This window comes from Porites lutea, chromosome 2, assembly GCF_958299795.1.
Source record: "Porites lutea chromosome 2, jaPorLute2.1, whole genome shotgun sequence".
Taxonomy (NCBI): domain Eukaryota; kingdom Metazoa; phylum Cnidaria; class Anthozoa; order Scleractinia; family Poritidae; genus Porites; species Porites lutea.
The window spans coordinates 34264073-34284405 of NC_133202.1; the positions used below are offsets into that span (position 1 = coordinate 34264073).

General features: G+C 37.3%; 1 protein-coding gene across 6 annotated transcripts in view; it reads right to left on the reverse strand.

Annotated features, from left to right (window-relative positions):
* Positions 1-2381: 2381 nt before the first annotated feature.
* LOC140928431 (histamine H2 receptor-like) overlaps positions 2382-20333 on the reverse strand; it is a 43305-nt gene continuing 25353 nt past the window's right edge. For 3 of the 6 annotated variants that reach the window (XM_073378182.1, XM_073378180.1, XM_073378179.1), the window contains exon 2: positions 2382-4984. In XM_073378182.1, the coding sequence (XP_073234283.1) occupies positions 3397-4593 (1197 nt within the window). In that variant the 5' untranslated portion in view covers positions 4594-4984 and the 3' untranslated portion in view covers positions 2382-3396. Of the gene's footprint in view, positions 4985-6959; positions 7228-9472; positions 9827-20143; positions 20163-20333 lie in introns of those variants that run through there. The other 3 variants (XM_073378183.1, XM_073378178.1, XM_073378181.1) reach the window with 3 other exon arrangements.

Here is a 20333-nt window from a genome sequence, read left to right on the forward strand (position 1 = left end):
GGCACCGCATTAGGGTAACAGAGTTTCTGAGTAATTATCACCTGTTTTAAAGCGTTTCGATCCCCGGGAGTACTCCCTGTGCGGGCTTATGCGGGAAGGCATTGACCGAAAAGGGGACCTCAGTATTAGGCTTCAGGTATATCAGAGGGTAGAAATTTCACTTGTTGAAGTGGAAAAGCTAGAGAAATCTGCCATTTTGGTCTGTAAATAAACCCAAAAGGGCTACAGACGAGTTTTATGGATATGACAAACTCGAGAAAACGTTCTGGTTTAATTTGTAATTTTTTTCATATTTTAAGACGGTGCATTTATAGCTGTTAAGAGGAATGTAAATTCCTAAACTAGGTAAAAGGACCTGATTACATGAGCCACACTCGGTTCGCTTTGATGACTTTTACGTCCGTATTACGTACATCATTTTGATAGGGTAGCCATGTAATCACAAATTAAAGTTGATTTTGCTCCGGGTGGGGGTATGTGCAGCCTCTCAGAACCCCAACTCCATGTAAGTATATTTTTGGCCAATTATAGACACCATGTTCGTCACTTTTGGGCAAATGTAATTTTCGCGATCCCATCTTTAGTTAGTCACTTTCTGTTTATGCATCTGCCTTATAAAGCCTTTTAACTAGATCTTCCTGAGATGAACTGACCTATTTGTTGAAATGAACGCAGTAAAAATCTTTCCATTTAAATCCCTACCAACCTGTGAATTTTCTGACCCCCAAAATCCCCAAAATGTGCGACCTTATTCTAGTAATTCTATTGAAAATTACAACCCCGTGATAGTCAACCCAGTCGTGAAAATTTTACCCCATAGAGCAGCACTTACCCATTATCCCATTAGCCTAACCAATCAACTGAAGCGGACCAAAAAGCAATTTTAGCCGGCCAGTAATAAATTTTGTCCCAAACGAGGCTAAATATATAGACGATACTACATGGCGGAGCGGAGATACGAAATTTCTTTTCGAGTGTTGAAAAATATTTCACGAGTGAGTGCAGCGAACGAAAGAGAAATTTCGTATGTCCAAGCGGCCATGTAATGTTCCATTTATTATATAAATACCAATGAAATACCAAACCATTTCACTCTAATAGTTTTTTGATGTGAAAGGAGCGATTAATTATGTAGCCATAGTAACGGTGATCTTTTCGCGAGTGAAGGTAACACGTTATTTTCACGTGTGAAGATATAATGTTTTCGCGCGAAAGCTCACCTGGTATTTCATTGGTGTTTATATGATAAACATATTTATCATACCAAATTTTTAATTTATAGTTTAGTTCGTCGCATGTGAAGATCGACGTTTGTCCCGGAGACGATCTTCAGACGTTTTTTCCGCCTGAAGCAGACGAATAGAACGTGTTGGACGATCCAAACGTTAAGTCTTCATGAACTTAACTCACTAAGATTGTGTGGTCTCAACGTTTGGTCTTGGCTTTCAAACATTCTGGATGAGTGCAACTGCATCTACCTTTTGAACGTATAGAAAATGGCCGTATTCTTTTAAAAATTAAGTAGATAATCACGAAAAGACTAAGCAATGAACATATTCTCTCCATATTGTTCAATAGTGAAAAAAGATTACTTTACTCCTTAAAACTATCCCCCAAAAGCAATCTCAGGTTAAGCCTTTAATGTCACGCTATTCCCTGGCTTTTTAAAATGCTAAAATGTGTCTTCGGATCAATTGAATTCCAAACAAACGGTCCAGGTTTGTTATTTAAGACTCTAGTTAGGAACTGAAACTGTTCCTACCTTCTGTTGCTTCGCATGGCTATAGGATGGACAATTTCACATGCAAAAATTTCCCGGATTCCGGAAGCCGGATTCCCCTACATGGGACGGATAATTTTACGTTTCTGGGAAACTGCCCTCCTACCCCTCCCCTAAAACCAACATTAACACTTAGTTCTTACTTAAGGCACAATGTTGGTTTAGAGGAGGGGTAGGTGGGTAGTTTCACAGAAACGTAAAATGATCCCATGGGACGATTCATAACTATAGACTAAGGAACAGTTTGTGTCTGGGTAAAGCTACTAAGTAATGATTTTAGCACGGAATTGATCTAAAACAAAAATATCATCCTGACATAGCCCCTTTAAGTCCTAATACATATTCTCCAGACTGCCAATACATTCCCTTAAAGAATTTGTGGAGAGAAAATCATGTTCCTTTTGTGATCATTTTGATAATTTTCATAAGCTTTTTTGTAGATATTATATGGAAAAAATTGAGGTTGGTCTCTTGGGGCTTGAGGGGTTAGCGGAAAAAGTACGGTAATCGTGATGTTGCTATGACTCCCAGGGGTAAGTATTCAGTGAAATTCTGATCAATAATTTGTAAGACCACTTTATAAACAAATTTAAAAGGATGCTTTCCTGTTTGAGATCCTGTCTCAGTAAACCGTGGTTTTATTTTGACTGACTAAAATGTGGTCAGAATGTAGATTAGTGTGAACAAAAATTGCAGGCGTAACTGAAGTCAGCCTTTGACGAAACCTCGTGCCATTTCTAAATATTTACAGTTGTTGTCACTATTCCCTTAGTTCAAATGAGTTAGAAATCGTGACAATGTTGTCACTTACTTCCCATAATACACAATACTCGCCGTTTTTGGCGTGTAGAGCAGGGGCGGATCCAGGATTTTTCTTAGGAGGGGGTGCACCACTAACTGACCGATGACGTAAAAAATTTTAAAAGCGAATACGAAGAAGAGGGCTTTTGACTAGGAAATAACATAATGTGAACTGCTAAGAATACATATCAAACGATAGAGCAGATTTTGTATGTCTGTCAAGCGACTGCACAGTGTTAATTAGAAAGCGGCCGCAGGTCATCCCAGGGGGGGGGGGGGTGCGCACCCCCTGCACCCTCCCCCTGGATCCGCCCCTGTAGAGAAAGTAAATGCAATTGAAAACTAATTAATTCTTCACTGGCGGATTTTCCAGCCATTATTAAAAAAACCTTAATACTAAAATATTATTGCGTCTGCTTTTCGAGTCAGCTTTACTAAAACGATATCAAGCCTAAACATGGCATGAACATTTCGTTAGTTTGCCATTTAAAACATCTGAAACTTTTGCCTTGTAGTGTCATTTTTCACGTATTATTCACTGCATCCAGTTCATGTCTTATTCAGTCTACGAACGTATAAACGCTGTTCGTGTAAACACGCTATGAATCGATGTTTCAGTGCATGGAAAGTTCCCGTGGATCCCGGTGAATAGCGCTATAATACAGTTACCTTTGTATTTTTCGGAGACTTGAGTTTAGCTTCTCAGTGTGTTTTCTCGATATTATTTGTCAGTGCTCGATGTTCCCTATTTTGTTGTGACAATTTTGGACATGAATTGAAATAGGGTCACACGTAGGCGCAGTCATGCAGTGTTGTTAAACCTGCTTCGGTTCGTTTGAACTCGCAAAATCGCGCTCACCATACACTTCTGCAAATTTTGTCTTCTTTACGTGTCCATTCTTCTTGTTTTTCGGACTTTTCGGGCTTTTAGGACTTCCATTTGTTGTAACTGTAGCCATACTATGCTGAAACGAATCGTTGTTATTTGCTGAGTTGCTGGTACATTGACAACCACAAGTTCTTTGGAACAATCGAATGAAGGCAGCTCTGAAATCCCTGTTAAACAAGGCGTAAATGATAGGGTTCAAGGTGCTGTTAATTGCTGGCAAAACATACAAAAAGGTACCGCGCAAACCTTTGATGGCTTGTTCGGAGAGTTGTGGAGGTTGAAGCAGCCGTATATTCCACAAGCTTACCATCAGAAATGTGAAAAAAGGAAACCAGCAGATGATGAAAGCTCCAATGACAATGGCCAAGGTTTTTGCAGCCTTTACTTCTCTGACAATATTTATGGAAAATCTCCTGCTACGGCCATCAGCTTTTGAACTGGCAGTCTGTGGCTGCAGCGATGCCACTGCTCGAGCTTGATTCATTGCCACACGAAAGACAAGCCCATACATGACAAGGACAATGAGAAGAGGCAGAAAAAAGTCCATGGCAGTAACAACAGTGTAAAATATTTTGTCAGTTTTCTTGCAGACGCCCACTGTAAAGAAATGAGGTGCACCTTTCTCGGTCCAGTTAAACGAGGAGAGCGCCGCCCAAGTTATTGAGTACGTCCACACAATTCCAATTATTACCCACGCCACTGTGGTAGTCATCAGTGTGTGATAACGGAATGGGTGGACAATAGCGATGTAGCGATCCACGGAGATCGCCGCCAGATTACAAATGGACGCACAGCTGCAGATGAGATCTGTTATTATCCAGGTCAAACAGATCTCGTGGCCGAGGCACCAGACACCGTTCTGCAGAGTCTGTCTGATCCGAAAAGGCAAAGACAGCAAGGAAATCAACAGGTCCGACACGGCCAGAGACACGATGAAGTAGTTGGTTACTGAGCGAAGCCGCCGATTAAGGTACACAATAAGGCAAACCATGAAGTTTCCGAAAAATGTCAATAACATTATAAATATGAGGAAAGCCGTTTGCAGGATGAAGTCGCGTTGAGTTGGCTCGTTACATGCCTCCTCAAGGGAAGGTTTGCTAGTTGCTTCCGCTGAGTTGTTCATAGTTACAGAACTGGCTTTTCGGTCAAGTAACCTCCAATATCAATCAGTTTGCCTGGTTTCTCGAATAATAGGATTTGAATTGCTGTTCAAAAAGTCGTGCCTTCACCCAAAAGGCAGCTATCTCGACAAACTGTTCCTTTTCTAACCTAAGAATAGTTGAGTCGTTGAATTGTAATGTTGCCTCGGATAAGTGGAATTAGCGACAGATAGAGCTCGTTTTCAGTTCACTATGTAAATGCCAAGGTGACACTCCAGACTTAACGTCAAAATATAGTAAGGTGAATAACAATGTCCACCACTATGAATATCCTTACAATGGTAGCACAATAATTTTCTTGAGCCACAGACAGCTGAGTACAGAACGAACTTGGTTAAGTAGGTGTTCTTTCGCCTGCAAAACAAGAAGAAATGATCGTGATTTCTCTGACTTGTACACCTCTTTGAAGATAACAATTGGAGGTAATTTAGGTAGCGTACGTCATTCACGCTTTGACAAACGGTACAAATGTTGTGTTTGGACAGTTATATTCAGCCATGGCAGTTAATCCTTTTAAAATGTATCTTAATTAGGGTCGAGATGGTAGACAAGACCATCTTTGAAAAGTTGCCAAGCCTTCCTTTCACAGCTTCAAAGCTGAGTTGTTTGTAGTCTAGTATTACTGAAACGATTGGTTTTTATTCCTAGTTAAGTACACCAGATGCGGAAATATCGAGGGTTTCGTAATGAAGCCCCCATAAAAGAATTCAATTAGCTCATTTAAAGCTGTTTCGCTAATGTACAGCGAATTCAAAGCCATTGTCCACAACAACAATAAGTTGACGCTTGTCGTCACAAGCAAAACGTCCAGTGAAGCAACAAATCAGTAAAACTATTACTTTATTCCCAGATTGGCTGGATAATTTTCTACTACTGTTTCTTTGTCTTTTTGCGAAAGCACATGGTATTGAGTTATACCAATGAGTCTGAAAGATACCCCAGTTTGAGAATGCTGGCGTTAATAAAAACGTGCTAGGCTCCACTCCTTCATTAATGATCTAGTTGAGCTGCATGGTTCTTTTTTGTAATTTGTTAATGATATCAGCCCCAGTGGATGTCGTTTTAATACCGCGTGTTTCAATGCGGATCAAAAGTTGCGAACACATCTCGTAAATGGATTCTTTCAGAGAGATTAAGGAGAAAAATCTCAATAAATAATGTACAAGTCTTTTAAATAAGCAGTCCTCACGATCGGTACACACTCTGGAGAAGTCGAATCTTTCTAAGAAATAATAATCTATACGCCATGAGGTTTATTTCTCAGAAATAAGGGAACACTGAAAAAGAAAGAAAAAGAAACTAGTAATCTGCTGTCAAAAATCATTCAGTTGATAAAAAATTTCAATTGACCAGCAGAACTGATTCGCTTTAGATTCCCCATACAAAAGCTTCAGTTTTATTACGCTGCCGGAATAATATTGCCTTTACGTCACTTAGAGAATAATTGGAACATGTGGCCGGGAGGTGGTATCCCATCTTTTGGTATCCATAGTAACAGTGAATGAAAAGGACGTGTATTTGTGGCAACTCTTTTTTCTTCTAAACTCTACTAGAAACTACAATTCATCCCTACTTCGCCTCCAGTCGAAGGCAGTTCTTCCTGAGCACTCTTTCAAGACAAAATAACTGATTATAGTAATCTTGAAGTCAATGAATACCTAATCCTCCAAAATGAATGTCCAATGAACACAATGTTTGACATATAAATGCCAAGTTTATGTACGAAAGTAAAGAAATAAAATCAAATTCCGTGGCTGTCTTCATTCAAAAGATCGTAGCAAATCACAGACCTCTATGTAAGTGAGCGGTGTTTTTATAAGTCCGTGCAAAACACTTGCCGTGGCGAGTTTAATACGTTCTTTGAAGCAGCAGAGAACAGCAGACAAATTTCCTGCTGTCAGAACTGAATTTCAGCTCACATTGATATGGCTTTGTCGACAATCGCGATCTGAGCTAAATACATTTTAATAACGTTTAGACCCACCGATGCAAGACCGCATTCAATCAAGATTACAATGACAAAATTCCCATTATGATACTTCTTCCTTTTGGTAAGAATAGTCCACCAAAAACAAAGAGCGTTTTCGGAAGGTACTGGTGAAGAGATTGAACACTGCATGGAGACTTGTTAGGCTGGTGCGGAAGAAGAGATTAAAGGTGTTGTGGAATGGGACATGACTTAACAGGCAGCCATTTGACGTAGGATTATAGTTAACCTTGTGCCCTTGTTCATGACTACTGATCTGTCCAGCCGAAGTGCGGACATTTTAAATAGAAAATTCTGGCAAGTAAACAATTCTGGTCTGAAAACAAGACTCAACAAGATTACCTTCTTTCAGTGTATTGTATACATTCTGCAACTGAACTATCAACCTATTGCCATTCGATTCCTCGTCTCAGTTAGTTGTCAGGATGGCCTATATATTAACTGCAGTGTCTTGAAAATCGGTCAACGTTGTCTCTTTTTTTCGATATCCGCGGGCCGCCAAATGAATATCACTTTCTATTGTTATTAGGAAAAATATATGTTTACTTTAGGGTGTCAGTTTAGTTTACGAAGGTTTCTTAATATGACCCAACTCGGGGGAGAATTAATCTGCAGCAAGTATTAATTGCCAGCGTTGTTTGAATTCTCGTTTTTTTTTATTGTTTATTTTCTGCCCTGTCCAAAGACATTTTTTTTGAAAAGTAACAGTGCACTGAAAAATGGATGAGTTTTATGTCTCTCTTATTTACGAAGCAGGTTGTTTATGTTAGATTGAGAGAATCAAAACCACGGTTTTATGGGTTGTTTGCTTATGGCGGCAGCAATATAAAGTGTAATCATAATCATTCGAGAGAAAGAGCTTTGCCAGACGAGGAACATATTTTTACATTAAATTTTTCGAGCATATTTTCAAATTTTCTTTCTTTAGCACAAAATCCGAAAGGTCAAATTAATGCAATGAATATCCACTAGATTCTTAGTGGTTATTTGTGCGGTTTTAAGTGAGAGCGGCGCGCGATTCATTTCAATCGAAAATTGAAGATGGACTATTTTATTAGTTTTGTCACAAAAAATCTAACCGCTGACACCTGTTATTGATGCAGATCGCAATAATTATCAGAGGGTTTTCTATATTAGCTGCAATCTATATTATTGAGACACCTTGTTTTGGAAACTTTCGATTAATAGATTTTGACAGAGATTAAATTGATCCGTAATGTCACATTGCACTGTAAATAAAATGGATAGATGTCGGCTGCTTGAAACAGGTAAGAGCCACTTCAGACGTGAATGGAACAGGGACATGAGGTGACTGAGATGTCCACCCTGAGTACAACCTTAGACGTACACGCAATGCGATCGTCTATCAGGTCTATCACAAGCTGCACATTGAAGAAAGGTGCTCCGAATCTTTTACATGTTTTTTCACGTTTACACGGAAAATGTGCTTCAAAAAATATTCAAAATTATTGCTTCATGCAGAGTACATTGTTTGACGCAGTGAAAATAAGGGCTCCTTTTTCGGGAACGTTTTCTCTCTCAACAGAACAGAACTAGACATGTTATGACTTTAGCCTATACAATCTGCATGCAGTCTCAGACAAAAATAGTTGGGACACTTTCACCCAACGCTGTTTTTTCACTTCTAGTCCCTCTCCTTGGCCTCCCAATGTTGATTATCGCGGTTAACTCACCAAATCTTGCACATCAACATTGGGAGGGCAAGAAGACAGCAAAGTGTCCCAACAATTTTGACTGAGAGTGTGGTTGGAAGTTGAAACAAATTATAAGAGTGAAAACTGATAACCTAATTTAAATGCCCTTTGAAGATTACAAATTGCAATCACTCACTTCATTAAATTGATCGCATTATGTTTTGGAAAATGACAGATTTCTGATCAAAGTGCTCAGTTCCTGTTTTCATGTAATTAATCCTAGTATTCGCACCCACCGATGAAAGCTTCTCGAACTTTTTGGTCACATCATTCCCACACGGATTCCCACCATGTATCAGAGAAGAAAGAATGACAAATCAATGTACTCAAACAGACTGCTGAGACTGTAAATCTAACATGACTTGATTTGGGGTAAAATTAACGATCTTTGAACCACTTGCGTGTAAGAAACATTGCTATAAAGACTGGCTGACAGAGACCATCTTGAAAGTTAAAGATTTCTTAGTTTCTGGTAGGTCAAGCCACTTGGAAACCTCGTTTTCAGCGAAAAGGGAAGTAATTACTCTTTCGCTACGTGCTTCAACATCCACTTTGATGTTAATTTGGTTTTAAATGTAAACGAAACTTCTCTGACCCCTTGTATACCTGACTGGTGAGAAACTAAGTGTATAGCAAAGGAATGTCTAAAATTGAGTGAAAGCACGGTCTTTTCTGCTATCCGCGAAAACCTCGTCTTAAAAAAGACAATCATAAAGAAGTCGATTAAGGTGATATAAGCAAGCATAACGTTGCAAATTATAGCTTTTTGTATAATCCTTCCTTTCGACGAATCTATCAATTCTATTACTTTTGTAGTTCATCTTAACTTTCGTCCCAAGTCTTGTCCTATTTAAAGTCAAAGAGTGTTTAAGTACTTCCGTACATAATATATTTTTAACGAAGAGATCAAGCTACTACAGTATTTGATTGTTCGTGTATCCCAGTAACTGGGGGTCTCTAGGTACTATGTCGCACTTTACAATCAGTTCCACTCCTGCTAACAATATGCCTATATGCCATGCCAAGGCGTTTACGAAAGCAAAACACGACCATTCTACAGGTTCTTTAGTTTCTGGTCTTAATACAAAAGTCGGAAGAGTGGTACAGTAACCATGTTAAATCATTTTCAGTGTAACTTACCTCGCGTCATTTAGCTTTTATCCGCATAAAAACACTCTCCAAATGCTGAATGATTCTTATGTATATATACCACATGCTTATAGCGCGTTTTGCATTCTGGAATGCGCAAGTTATGTTATTTTCTTATCTTTTGACCATCAAAGGCGACGACCATGCGTTGATTATTTTCATTGTAAATCTCCCAGTGCGCCGATGTTTAGTCTTCACAAGGAATTATATATCTTCCAATAAAGTAAAGCTAGTAAATTTCACCATTCCAAGGATCCCTAACGGGCTTGTTTTTCTTTCACGTGTATTTCCAATAAATGCTAGCGCTTGTTTTAAATCTGTCAGTCGGAATATAAATACGCAGAAAGTATTTCCTCTCACGTCAATCGTCATTTGACTACTTAAACAAGAATAACAACCGGTCAAGTTCAACAGTAAAAACAAAAAGGATAAAATAAGCTGGTAATTGAGCCAAGAATTAAGCGAAAGTGGAGTACAGTAACATATTTTTATAAGCTCAAGACGTCCAATTCTAAGAAAAAAAATCACTTCCAAAGACACCTACGCTAACCTAAACAACCTTCAAAAACGATGGTCTACAAATTCCCTGAAACCCATTTCCATGAACTTCAGGGCAAATCAGACTGGTCAATAACCCAGTTTAGTTGTTTTAAAATTGCTTTGTCAAAGATGCTCTCATAGTTTGTTTGTACAATACGTCAGACAAACTTCAAGAGCAAGCCTGGATGGCATAACTTTAGGACGCTCTTAGGTCATTCTAATCAACAATTCATACTCTTGCCAAGAAAAATAAAATAGATTTACAGCAAGTTTCACAGCTTGACTAAAGTACTCTTCAAAGTCATGAACACCTTTTCGATTATATAAACTTGTCAAATTGGGGTTTCGTAATTTTAGCTATCTGAGTAATCAGAAACCTTCCAGTAAGTGTTGTGTTAGAACATCACATGCAAATGAATCATGTAAAGATCCTTTGTCTGTTTTAATTCATATTCAACGCCAAAATATACACTGCAAAAAAACTAATCCGCTAAATTAAATCCTGACCCACCTTCTAATTGCACGCAATAATAAATTCTTTCTCTGACATGCCAAGACAAACTAACGTTTAGTTCAGTTTGCCCATGACAGCACTCGTGTTTTTCTGTAAGTGTACTTCTCTAAAAGATCCTTGAGTTTGCATTAGAGTCATTTAGCTATGTGATAAGCCATATTGACTATATTTCTTGGAAAATCCTGGCTGTCGCAATATGTCTGATCAAACTACTTGATGTTACGTAGATGTTGCGCACTCCGAATTTGCTTATTTTAGATCCCAGTACCCTCTCTGCTACCCCTAAAATGGCCGATGCGTTGATGGACATGCATCGTCAGTGCTTTCGACGCTTAACTGCAGCAAGGAAGAAAAACAGCAACAACAACAACAATAATAATAATATTAACAAAATAATAATTTGACACGTTTCCATCTGCTGAATCTTTTGGTCTCTCATACAGTACAGGTGGTCCGTTTTTATTCCTTCGAGAAATCGTCGCACCGACTGAACGTGACTCTAAACAGTGCGAGTTTAATTTTTGGTTCTTTTATGATCAGTATACACACAACGCCTGATATTCAGTCTCCTTGAAATAAGCCTTAATCGAGGCTCAATGGCTTTCTGCGGCTTTGAACTTTAGTCTACAGTAATTTATGCAAAGTTGATTATGCTAAACACAAAAGCCCACAGCCACTGAGTAAATCAAACCATAGGGATTTTGTTTTAGCTTTGTTAAACGGCCTAGACGAAGCTTTAGGGACTAACACATATTGTGAAAGAAATTGCCGCCTTTGTCTGCCTGCACCGCCCAATCAATCTTACTCTGTCAGCTCCCCAAGATATTGGCTGAAATTTACCCGTATAATTTTAAACTTTGTAGTCAGAAAAATCGTGCTAGCATGACATATGACAAGTTGAAAAATATGTTCGATTCAGGATGACAGGAGGTTTTTTAAAACCTCCTTAATAACTCAGTTGCGATTCCCTTTTTTTTTTTTTGAAGCTTATTTTTTCACCTGCATTAAAATTAACCAAGCACTGAAAGGCTTGGGGTTAACTTGACATCTCCCGAGTCACCCAAGTTTAATTCGTACCCAGGTTGTAATGAAACGCATTGCAATCTCGAAAGCGTATTTTAAAAAATTTTATTGCAAAAAGGTAAAAAAGCGAACTTAGACACAAAAAGCAATAAAGTCTTTACTATTCTATTCTGTTTTATTCCATCGAAACACATGGATATAACCAAAACTGTGTTATAACATGAAAATTTTACTAAGCGATTTACTCAAGATTTCTTTCGTTACTAACTTAGTGATCTCATCTTCTCTCTTGACAAGCGCAGCGCTTTGTGTTAATAAAGACCCGAAAATCTGTGTTTTAGATGAATTTATATCGACAATTTTTTTAAAAAAAAGAGCAGCAGTTCTAACTTAGTAGAGGAAACTCTGGAAATAAAATTGAGGAAATTAACAACAGTAAGAGCAATAATAGCGATGAATACGAAAGCAATATCATGGATACGTCCATAAATTTTTTTGTTGTTATTATCCCGCAGTATAAAACTTTAGAATGCTGTCTACATTATGAGTAGTACAGGGAGCATAACGTAACCTACACCACTTGTGAAGTTATACTTAGAAGTAGAAAAAGTTCGGTACCATTCGGTTCGGTAACTATTCTTATTATCATTATCATCATCATCATTATTTTTATTCACGCATTCAATCAAAATATTTCTCTGTCTCTGATGAGGCCCAGTTAAATCTTCGTAACTAGCTATGTAGTGTTGACCAAATTGTGAAGTAGTATACGACTATCCCCCGAAGGGGAGGTGAATAGTGGTGTGTACATATACCGAGACGCGAAGCATCGAGATATAAATCTAGCGCCGTTCACCGACCCTGAGGGAGATAGTTGTTTTATTATTTATCAAATCAGTTGGATAAAAATGAAAACCAGTAATTATTTGAAAATTAAAAAAGTCACTAGAGGGAACTTTGTTTACAATTTAATACAAACATTTCGGGTTAGTGTCAAGTGCATTTTTACGATTTTGTTGCAAATTCAGCATGAAAATAATTTTCTACCTACCAGTAAACACTGACCAGCCAAAGTTCGTCACTTTCTTGGTATTTGTTTGTACGACTAGTTCATTTATCGCTCAAAATTCGTCTTTCGAAAATGTCTCCAAACGAGACGCCATTTGTACTCCGGTCGTAAAACAGTGAATAGCCAAATGATATACCGAGTTACGGCAGCCACTCAAAACGCTCGAAAATTGCTATTCACTGATTTGGTAAATACTAATTTGCGATATCGGGTAAAATGACGTCAACAGTACAGGGTATCGCCAGGAAAAGGGACGGCAACCAAAAAGTCCTGGAAACTGTTTTGGTAGAACTAGTGAAAATAGCAGAAAACTTAACACGTTTTGCGAAGAAGAAATGGCCGAACGTCGTGCCCAAAAACATAGCAAGAACAACGGATGCGACAACTGCTGTTTGAGGAATATCTGCCACACTATCCCTCCATTTTCTGAATTTGCGAAAGATCAGACAAAGGAGCCCGGAACTTAACAAAGATCGGGGTTGGCATTTTTTAAAAATATAAATTATTTTGAATGAATAATAGAACAATTATTGGACTCGGCTTTCGTGTGATATGAGTAATTATGCAGTTCTAAGATGGTGTTATCCTCTTCGGCCGCCGATAACACCCTCCTCAATCTGCATAATTCTTCAGATAACACGAGGCCGAATCCAATAACTGCTACATAGATATGTTTATTGCTACGAAATATTATTAATTCTTTCACAATCAACATATAACTGTAGCACGAGGAAAATTTTGTGAATGACTTTCTTCCGCAATGATCGATTTTATAGAATAATTCAGAAACACATGAACGTATAACGAAACATGTGTAAAGAGAAACTTTTTCAGTAGTGTTTATTGTCAATCTGAGCGGTTAGAACGTAATTAAAATGCATCGAGGTTTCTTAAAGGATAAATCGCCAACCACAAGGCAGTGACTCTTTTTTAAGTATTATAGCTTTACATTACTCTATATTTGCTCAAGGCATTGTCTAACACAAGTGTCACTGCGTATGGAGACTTCCTCGAAATTTCAACTGAAATTTACTTTATTAAATCGTTCATAGTCATAAAATGAGTTAAAAGCTTTTAATATTTGTGCATATTACGTGCGGACAGCACACAATTTAATCTACGAATTATCCATTTGAGGAAAGCATGGTGTAAGAAATGCTGCAAAAATAAATAATGGGCCATCCGTTGAAAAATATGCTTCACGCTCAGCCAAAACATCAGTTATATGTATTGAGAAGTTAGTAAAAGAGAGTCGTTAGTTATTTCTCTACGATGAAGGTTTAAGGCTTAAGTGAATGCAGCACCGAATTCGTGTAGATTTGTAACCGACTCAACACCATTAACTCACGTACCTTGCATTTTGATAGCCAAAAAATGTCGCAGTCGTTGGTCTGAATCTTATGACTATTCGTCGTTCGATTTTTGTTTATTATGGTGGTGAAAAACTGTGTTAACGTCCAAATGTAACAGCCAAAGCAAACTTGTGTCGATAAATGTAAATGGATCTAGAAACAATAACAATCTCTGCTATTGTTTGAGGAGATTTCGATAATGCGAAAAACTTTTGGATTATATCTGTCGGCTCACTTTCATGCGTAATCCTCGAAAAAGGAGAGAAAGAAATGGGTGTTTTTGAATTTTCATACGCTTGCGTAAAGAACTTATAAAGTATACTTTGTTGGCTGTCTACTCTGGTTTTCCTTCCGCAGCTTCGAGTGAAAAAAAGAAAACACACTCACGACCCAAAAACAAACAGATAGAAGCAAAACAACCATAACCATACCCGAATTAATTTCGCTCACTTTTGGTTTTCTTCGGGTTTTACAATGCAACCTCGCGTCATGACCATTCAATACCGAAATTCGCCAGTATTTTGGTGGGAAGCCTAATCTGCCTGATCACAGTGACGCAGATAAACTGATTACAATAATATGAAGGCCCTCCTCACCAGAGTCACTTTAAGTCATATAACGTCATGGCATTAAATCTTACACCAAATTTGAGTCATGAGATATTAATATTGTTTTGGCTCGCCCTCGTGTTTCCAAGGAACTAAATGATGTCTCCGCCCAAACTCATTTCGCATTTTTTTTTTGTTGGTGACATCCTTTGGCATGCTAAACAGCAAAAAGTGGGTGGGGGTGGGGGTGGGGAGGCTCCTGAAAAGAGCCGTCCCAAAAAAACTTTTACAAGGTAAAGGTTTTACTGATGCGCCGGCTTCCTTTCATTTAAAACCTCAAACTCAAAAAGGTGTTTAGAAGAAAAAAGCCTTCATGTTCTCTAGATGCTAAGTTTTTTTGTTTCCTAAGAGTTAACCACATTCATTTTGGGAAATTCACTTTCAAAGTGCTCTGTCGTCCTTCTGACCAAGAAATTTGTGACATTTTGCTGATTGAACATTCCGAAGAATGATGATTTGTTCGAGAGGCTCAGACCTAGAAAAAGCGGCACTACATCCAAACCCAAAATACAAAATAAACTTCAGGCCCTTGAATTCTAGTATCTTTCATTTTTTTTTACTTTTAACTACCTTAAGGGTGTTTGGATTTCACAGTTATTAGACACTTTAATTTTCACATGTTTCGGTTTAGGCTTCCGGGAACTTTCCTCCAAAAATGTGCCTGAATTTTCATCTACAAATGGAATCGACCTCTTCTTTCATTGGTTGAAATTTCTGGTGTATAAAGTTTGCATAAGGCGCATTTGTTTTATTTTCATTTTTCTTTTATTATTCTTTAAACGCAATGTTTTGTTTTTGACTTAATGGATCCAATACGACAGTCCTCAGAAAGTCGACGAAACGATAAGATTAAAATACAGAATAAAATACAGCAAAGCTAGAAACAAAAAATGATAAAAATGTTGTTGAAAGTTCTTGTAGTTTTGGTTTTTCAACACAATGTTCGAAGAATCTCAAGAGCCTGTTAACTGTCCAAATATATCAACAAAAGTGCTTTTTAAACTGTCTATGATATAATTTCTTTCTGATTTAAAGAACAAAGATTACTTGCTATGGCAGTTTTCCTCAAACTCCCACCAAGAAGCTGAGGTTGTTCAGACGTTGTTGCGTTTTGGTTAAACAAAATTATTACGAAACAAAATTATACCGAGAGATGTCGTGCAAGATGGAACGAAAAGATAGTACATATACGCCTGTTATAAACGGTAATCCTTCGCTTTTCATCCGCCGACAAGCGGTTTTTCAATTCGCAAAAATTCAAATTTGAGTACGTCTTCGGCTTGCTGCACGTACATTTTGCTTTGTCTTCTAGCCTACCCCGAATTCAGTCTCCAGCTTGAAAAAAAGTCACCCATCGTCCGACAGAAATCAATAATTGCTCAGTGATAAAATTAAAAGTTAAACTGTTGATCACAAGCAGAAGAAAACTCGCCTGAAGTTGTGGTTAAAGATGATATTCATGATCAGATATACTACACTTTGTATTTTCATCGTAAGGTTGGCATTAGCTGCCATTAGTTCAGCAAGGGGTCGTGGTATATATAAAATATATGTTTTGGAGGGAATATTCAGTCCAAATCCGCTGACTTGCAGGTTTCGTTAATTAAGTGGTACCGTTTCAAGTTTCTTTCGTTTTGTAATATGAACTACGTATAGTCCAAATCAAAATTATTTGTACATTGGAATCAAAGAGTTTGTCAGCTCTACACGGCTCAACCGCCGTCGACCGTTTATGTTGCAAAGATACATGTATCTCCTGATTCTGTGTTCCTAATTTATCACTGTTCAAACAACAGAAGACTTTACTGAAAAATTACAGCTTACTACATATATACTGACTAAACGGTTTTTTTCTTAACCCAACTATCTGGACGAAAAGGTCATTTATATGTAGTTTTTAAATAATTTCCTTTCAAGGTCGCGAAAAAGAAATTTTTAACTTACTTGTATAGAGTTTGCTGCGATGATGCTCGTGCTCAGTTTACCTTTTTAGCAGCGCCTTGTTAACTGGTTTTGTTTTACAATTTATTAAAAATGAGCACTGGTTAAGACATGCTTGAGGCGATGTTCTTGCGCAATGGATTAAGATCCTTTCCACAGGATTAGCTTATCGTCAGGTTTGATGATATGTTAATCGCGCCTTAACTCTTTGGAAACTCAATAATCATACCAAAGAAAAAAGAAAACATTAAAATGAAAATTATGAAGTTCCGGTGAAGGTTCGCCTACGTTCCATCTTTTTCTTCATTAAGTGTACCCAGGTATATATTAAATAATATGAAGTTGTTCTTTGATTTAATCATAGTGCTTGACGATGAGATACACAGATGTGGAATACAAATAAAACGCACGCGTGTATTTCTCTCTTTCGTTTCCCCCCGTTCGCCCTTGTTTGCGAGCTAACTGACTCGCCGTTCGTGCTATTTTGTAGATTTTCACCAAATGAAGCCTGAAATGTGTTAATTCTTCAGGATGTACCCACTTTTCTTTTCTGAAAAAGGTATATAATACATATACTGAATTCAGGAAATGGAAACGAAAAACAGACGGAAACGTGGTTATACAATGAGACAGGTCATGCAAGTACTGAGATAACGAGAATTAGAAATTAACACTGAAACTGAAATATTCAAGCACTTTATCGTTTTTTTATGACGAAAATCGGCTTTCAGGTAGTAAGATACCTTCAATATCAAACTCATTTTATGTGGTGCCTCATACACGATGTCAAAAAAACCTGATTATAATTTGATAATTGCGCAAAACGCTGTAAGCAATTATTTTTATTGGAAAATTATTGTTCCGGCTAAGTGGTAAGTAATAGAAAGTTCTGAACATGACGCAAAGGTGGGAGAGAGATGTCTTTTTTACATGAGTAGAGATTTAGCCTTAAATTAAGAAGCCATATGATAAAATTTAAAAAAATGGGACAAGTTCTCATCTCCTAAAATGTGTCCAGTAAAATCATTTGCATTGTATTGTTTTGTGTTTCACGTTTATTATCAGTTTTGGTGTGGAAAGGAAACCCTTACTGTCATTTTACATTTTATTGTTCAATCTCCATTGAGCCTTGAATTACTTTCTGAAAAGCACCTGACCATAAGCATCAATTTCTGGAGGAATGAAAACTGCTATTAACTGATGAGATAAACTCCAAAAAGATAAGATGCAATTTTCTTATTCAGAGTAGAAACTAAAAAAAAAATTGTTGAGGTTTTGAAAATATGGAATAAAACTTGCAAATCCAAACTTCCTAAAAAAATGAGTTCTACTCCCTCTGAATTCCTGTGTTATGTAAAAAAGGCTTTCATGAAAAGAAACAAAAAAGAAGGAAATTTTTAATTAAAATCTGATTCTAGTGGTAAAGCGGAACATTTCTTCCCGTGAACTAAGGCTGATTCAAAAGTCATTTTCGATCTCTTTTGGCGGCCACATGCATGCCCTCTCTCGTTAGTGTATTTCGATTTCAGAACAATTTAATTTTTTTCCTTGGATCGACCACAGAGGCATTTTACTTAGCAATAACAATAAAGACCATGAACTTTAATTCTTTCTTGTATGTTTGAGGATGCCGCGTTTGTGTTTCGGGGATTACGAGTAAAAGGGCGGAGTCCAGTGAGCCAAAAATCCCAGAGATTTAGACTAAACAGAATGATGCAGAAATTTCTGGAGAAACGAGTTTCCTTAAAAATTTAAAACTGTAACGGTTCCCTTTTATCCCAAAGTTTTATTTAAAAAAACTGTTAGGTAATCTACTATGGTGTGGAACTTTCAAAACTGCCATTTTTGACAGACGGATAGAGGTCATTAGAAACTGGACTCAACCTCATTAAGTATGCCGAAGTAGAAATACGTCGTACAATAGTGTAAGGTAGGCCCTAATCAGTTCCTTTTTTATCAAAACATGGATGTGTAGCGGGGTTGCTAGCTTTTGCTATGAACATTATTTTCCCGTCGAAAATAAACTTCTTTTAGGTTTAGAAAAGCTGACTAATAGAATTCTGGAAGTTGTCATGAAAATCAAAACGGTAGTCAACACAAGGAAGAAACTGAAATAATATAATTATATTTACTTGGTGAGTAGTGCTAAATTTTATTGGTAGGATTGATATTGAATTACGTGGTTAATTTATTACATTAAGAAGGGAAAAGCTACACGGGTTCACAGCTTTTTTTTTTACCAATTTCAACGGCGTAAAGGCAGATGTTAAAAACTGCTGTAAATGTTTTTTAGAACAAATTTAAAGTTGATTTCAATTTTAATAGAACATTTCTTCAAGGTTTTCATTCGTAGTCTCAGAAATTCGACAGGCAATAAAATATTCAAGCCAGTTGTTTTTCGTCCTCTATATTTAAGGAAAAAATAGAGATCACCTGGCATGTCCTTCTACAGTATTTTTGTTAGTTGAATGCTTTATGGTTCCCGTTTGCCATCCTCCTTAGACTACACTGCTCCCCCAACAATATCATTTTTAAAAACAAAAAAGAATTCTTGTTTTCTCAAAAAATTTTTTGATGGGAAGGAATAGACCCTCCACGGATTTTTCAACTTTAGACATAGACCAGTTAGGAAAAAAATCCGTCGACACCACTGGAAAGTATGGAAAGAGCACCTTAAAATCAGTAGGTAAAACTGCCAAGTTTGAAGCACCACCAAACAAACGTCTCTAAAATTCAAGACTTTGGGGAGATATATCTTCGTTAGTTTTCAACAAATTACTTTCAAACTTGGAGTTTTATCAATTTACAGGCGCTCTTTTCAGCGGAGTGGATGGTTTTTCTCTTACTTGTCCTTGCCACAGTTGTCAAAAGATGAAATAACCGCCGTGAAAACGTCTATTCGTTTAATGGAAGAATTTTTACATCCAACGCAATCCGAGTCTCGGCAAGATGTAAAAGAAAAAACATCTGACGAACTTATAACAGTTATTTGATGAAACCCATTTACGTCTAAGAAACCTAAGACAAAAGACTAAACATCGGACGTGGCCTGCGCTAATTTGGTAATAAGATGAAAGTATTTCTAGGCACAAATGTCTGAACCGTGAGGTACATTTTGTAATAGAAATGGCAACTGAATAAAACCTACCATACCGAATACTGGATAAAAATGGTACAAAACTAATAAATGTAATTTTAATAGTTTGCTGCCAATCGGCTGAAATTTGATTTTTTTTACCCCACTCTCTGCTGGTGTTGACAGGTTTTTTTTGGTACCTGAAGTACTTCTTTTAAAACGTGTGATATTCCCAAACGTGAAGAAAAAGGACATACTGAACAGATTCTTAACACGAAACAATTTGCCTCAGGGTGAAGTTGAATTGAGCAGCTAGAGACTTAATTCGAATAACAGTTATCTGTGCTTTAAGGTACTAAATAAGCTGTTCGTCTGCTCTTTAACCCGCGATGAAATATTGTGTCAAACATACCTAAAAGCATCTTTAGACATTACGAACGGTCCAATGAGCAGTGAAATTACTGTCTACCTCCGGGCCAAAGCAATTAGTTAAAGGACATCGCCCAAAACTGCTGAAATATTTTTTTTTGAGGTATCACCTTTTACAGTCATCCCTTTTTGCGTTTGTGACAACTGTTTGCTAGTTACGTAATTTTCGTATCCAAATCGCCATTTTTCAGGCATATTTGAGCTCTTTACCGGTTTTTTGTGGCCTGCAAGGAATGATATTGTAAAATATATGGAATCAGATAGTTTTCTAGTTTTACAGTATTTCTTTTTTTTTTCTTT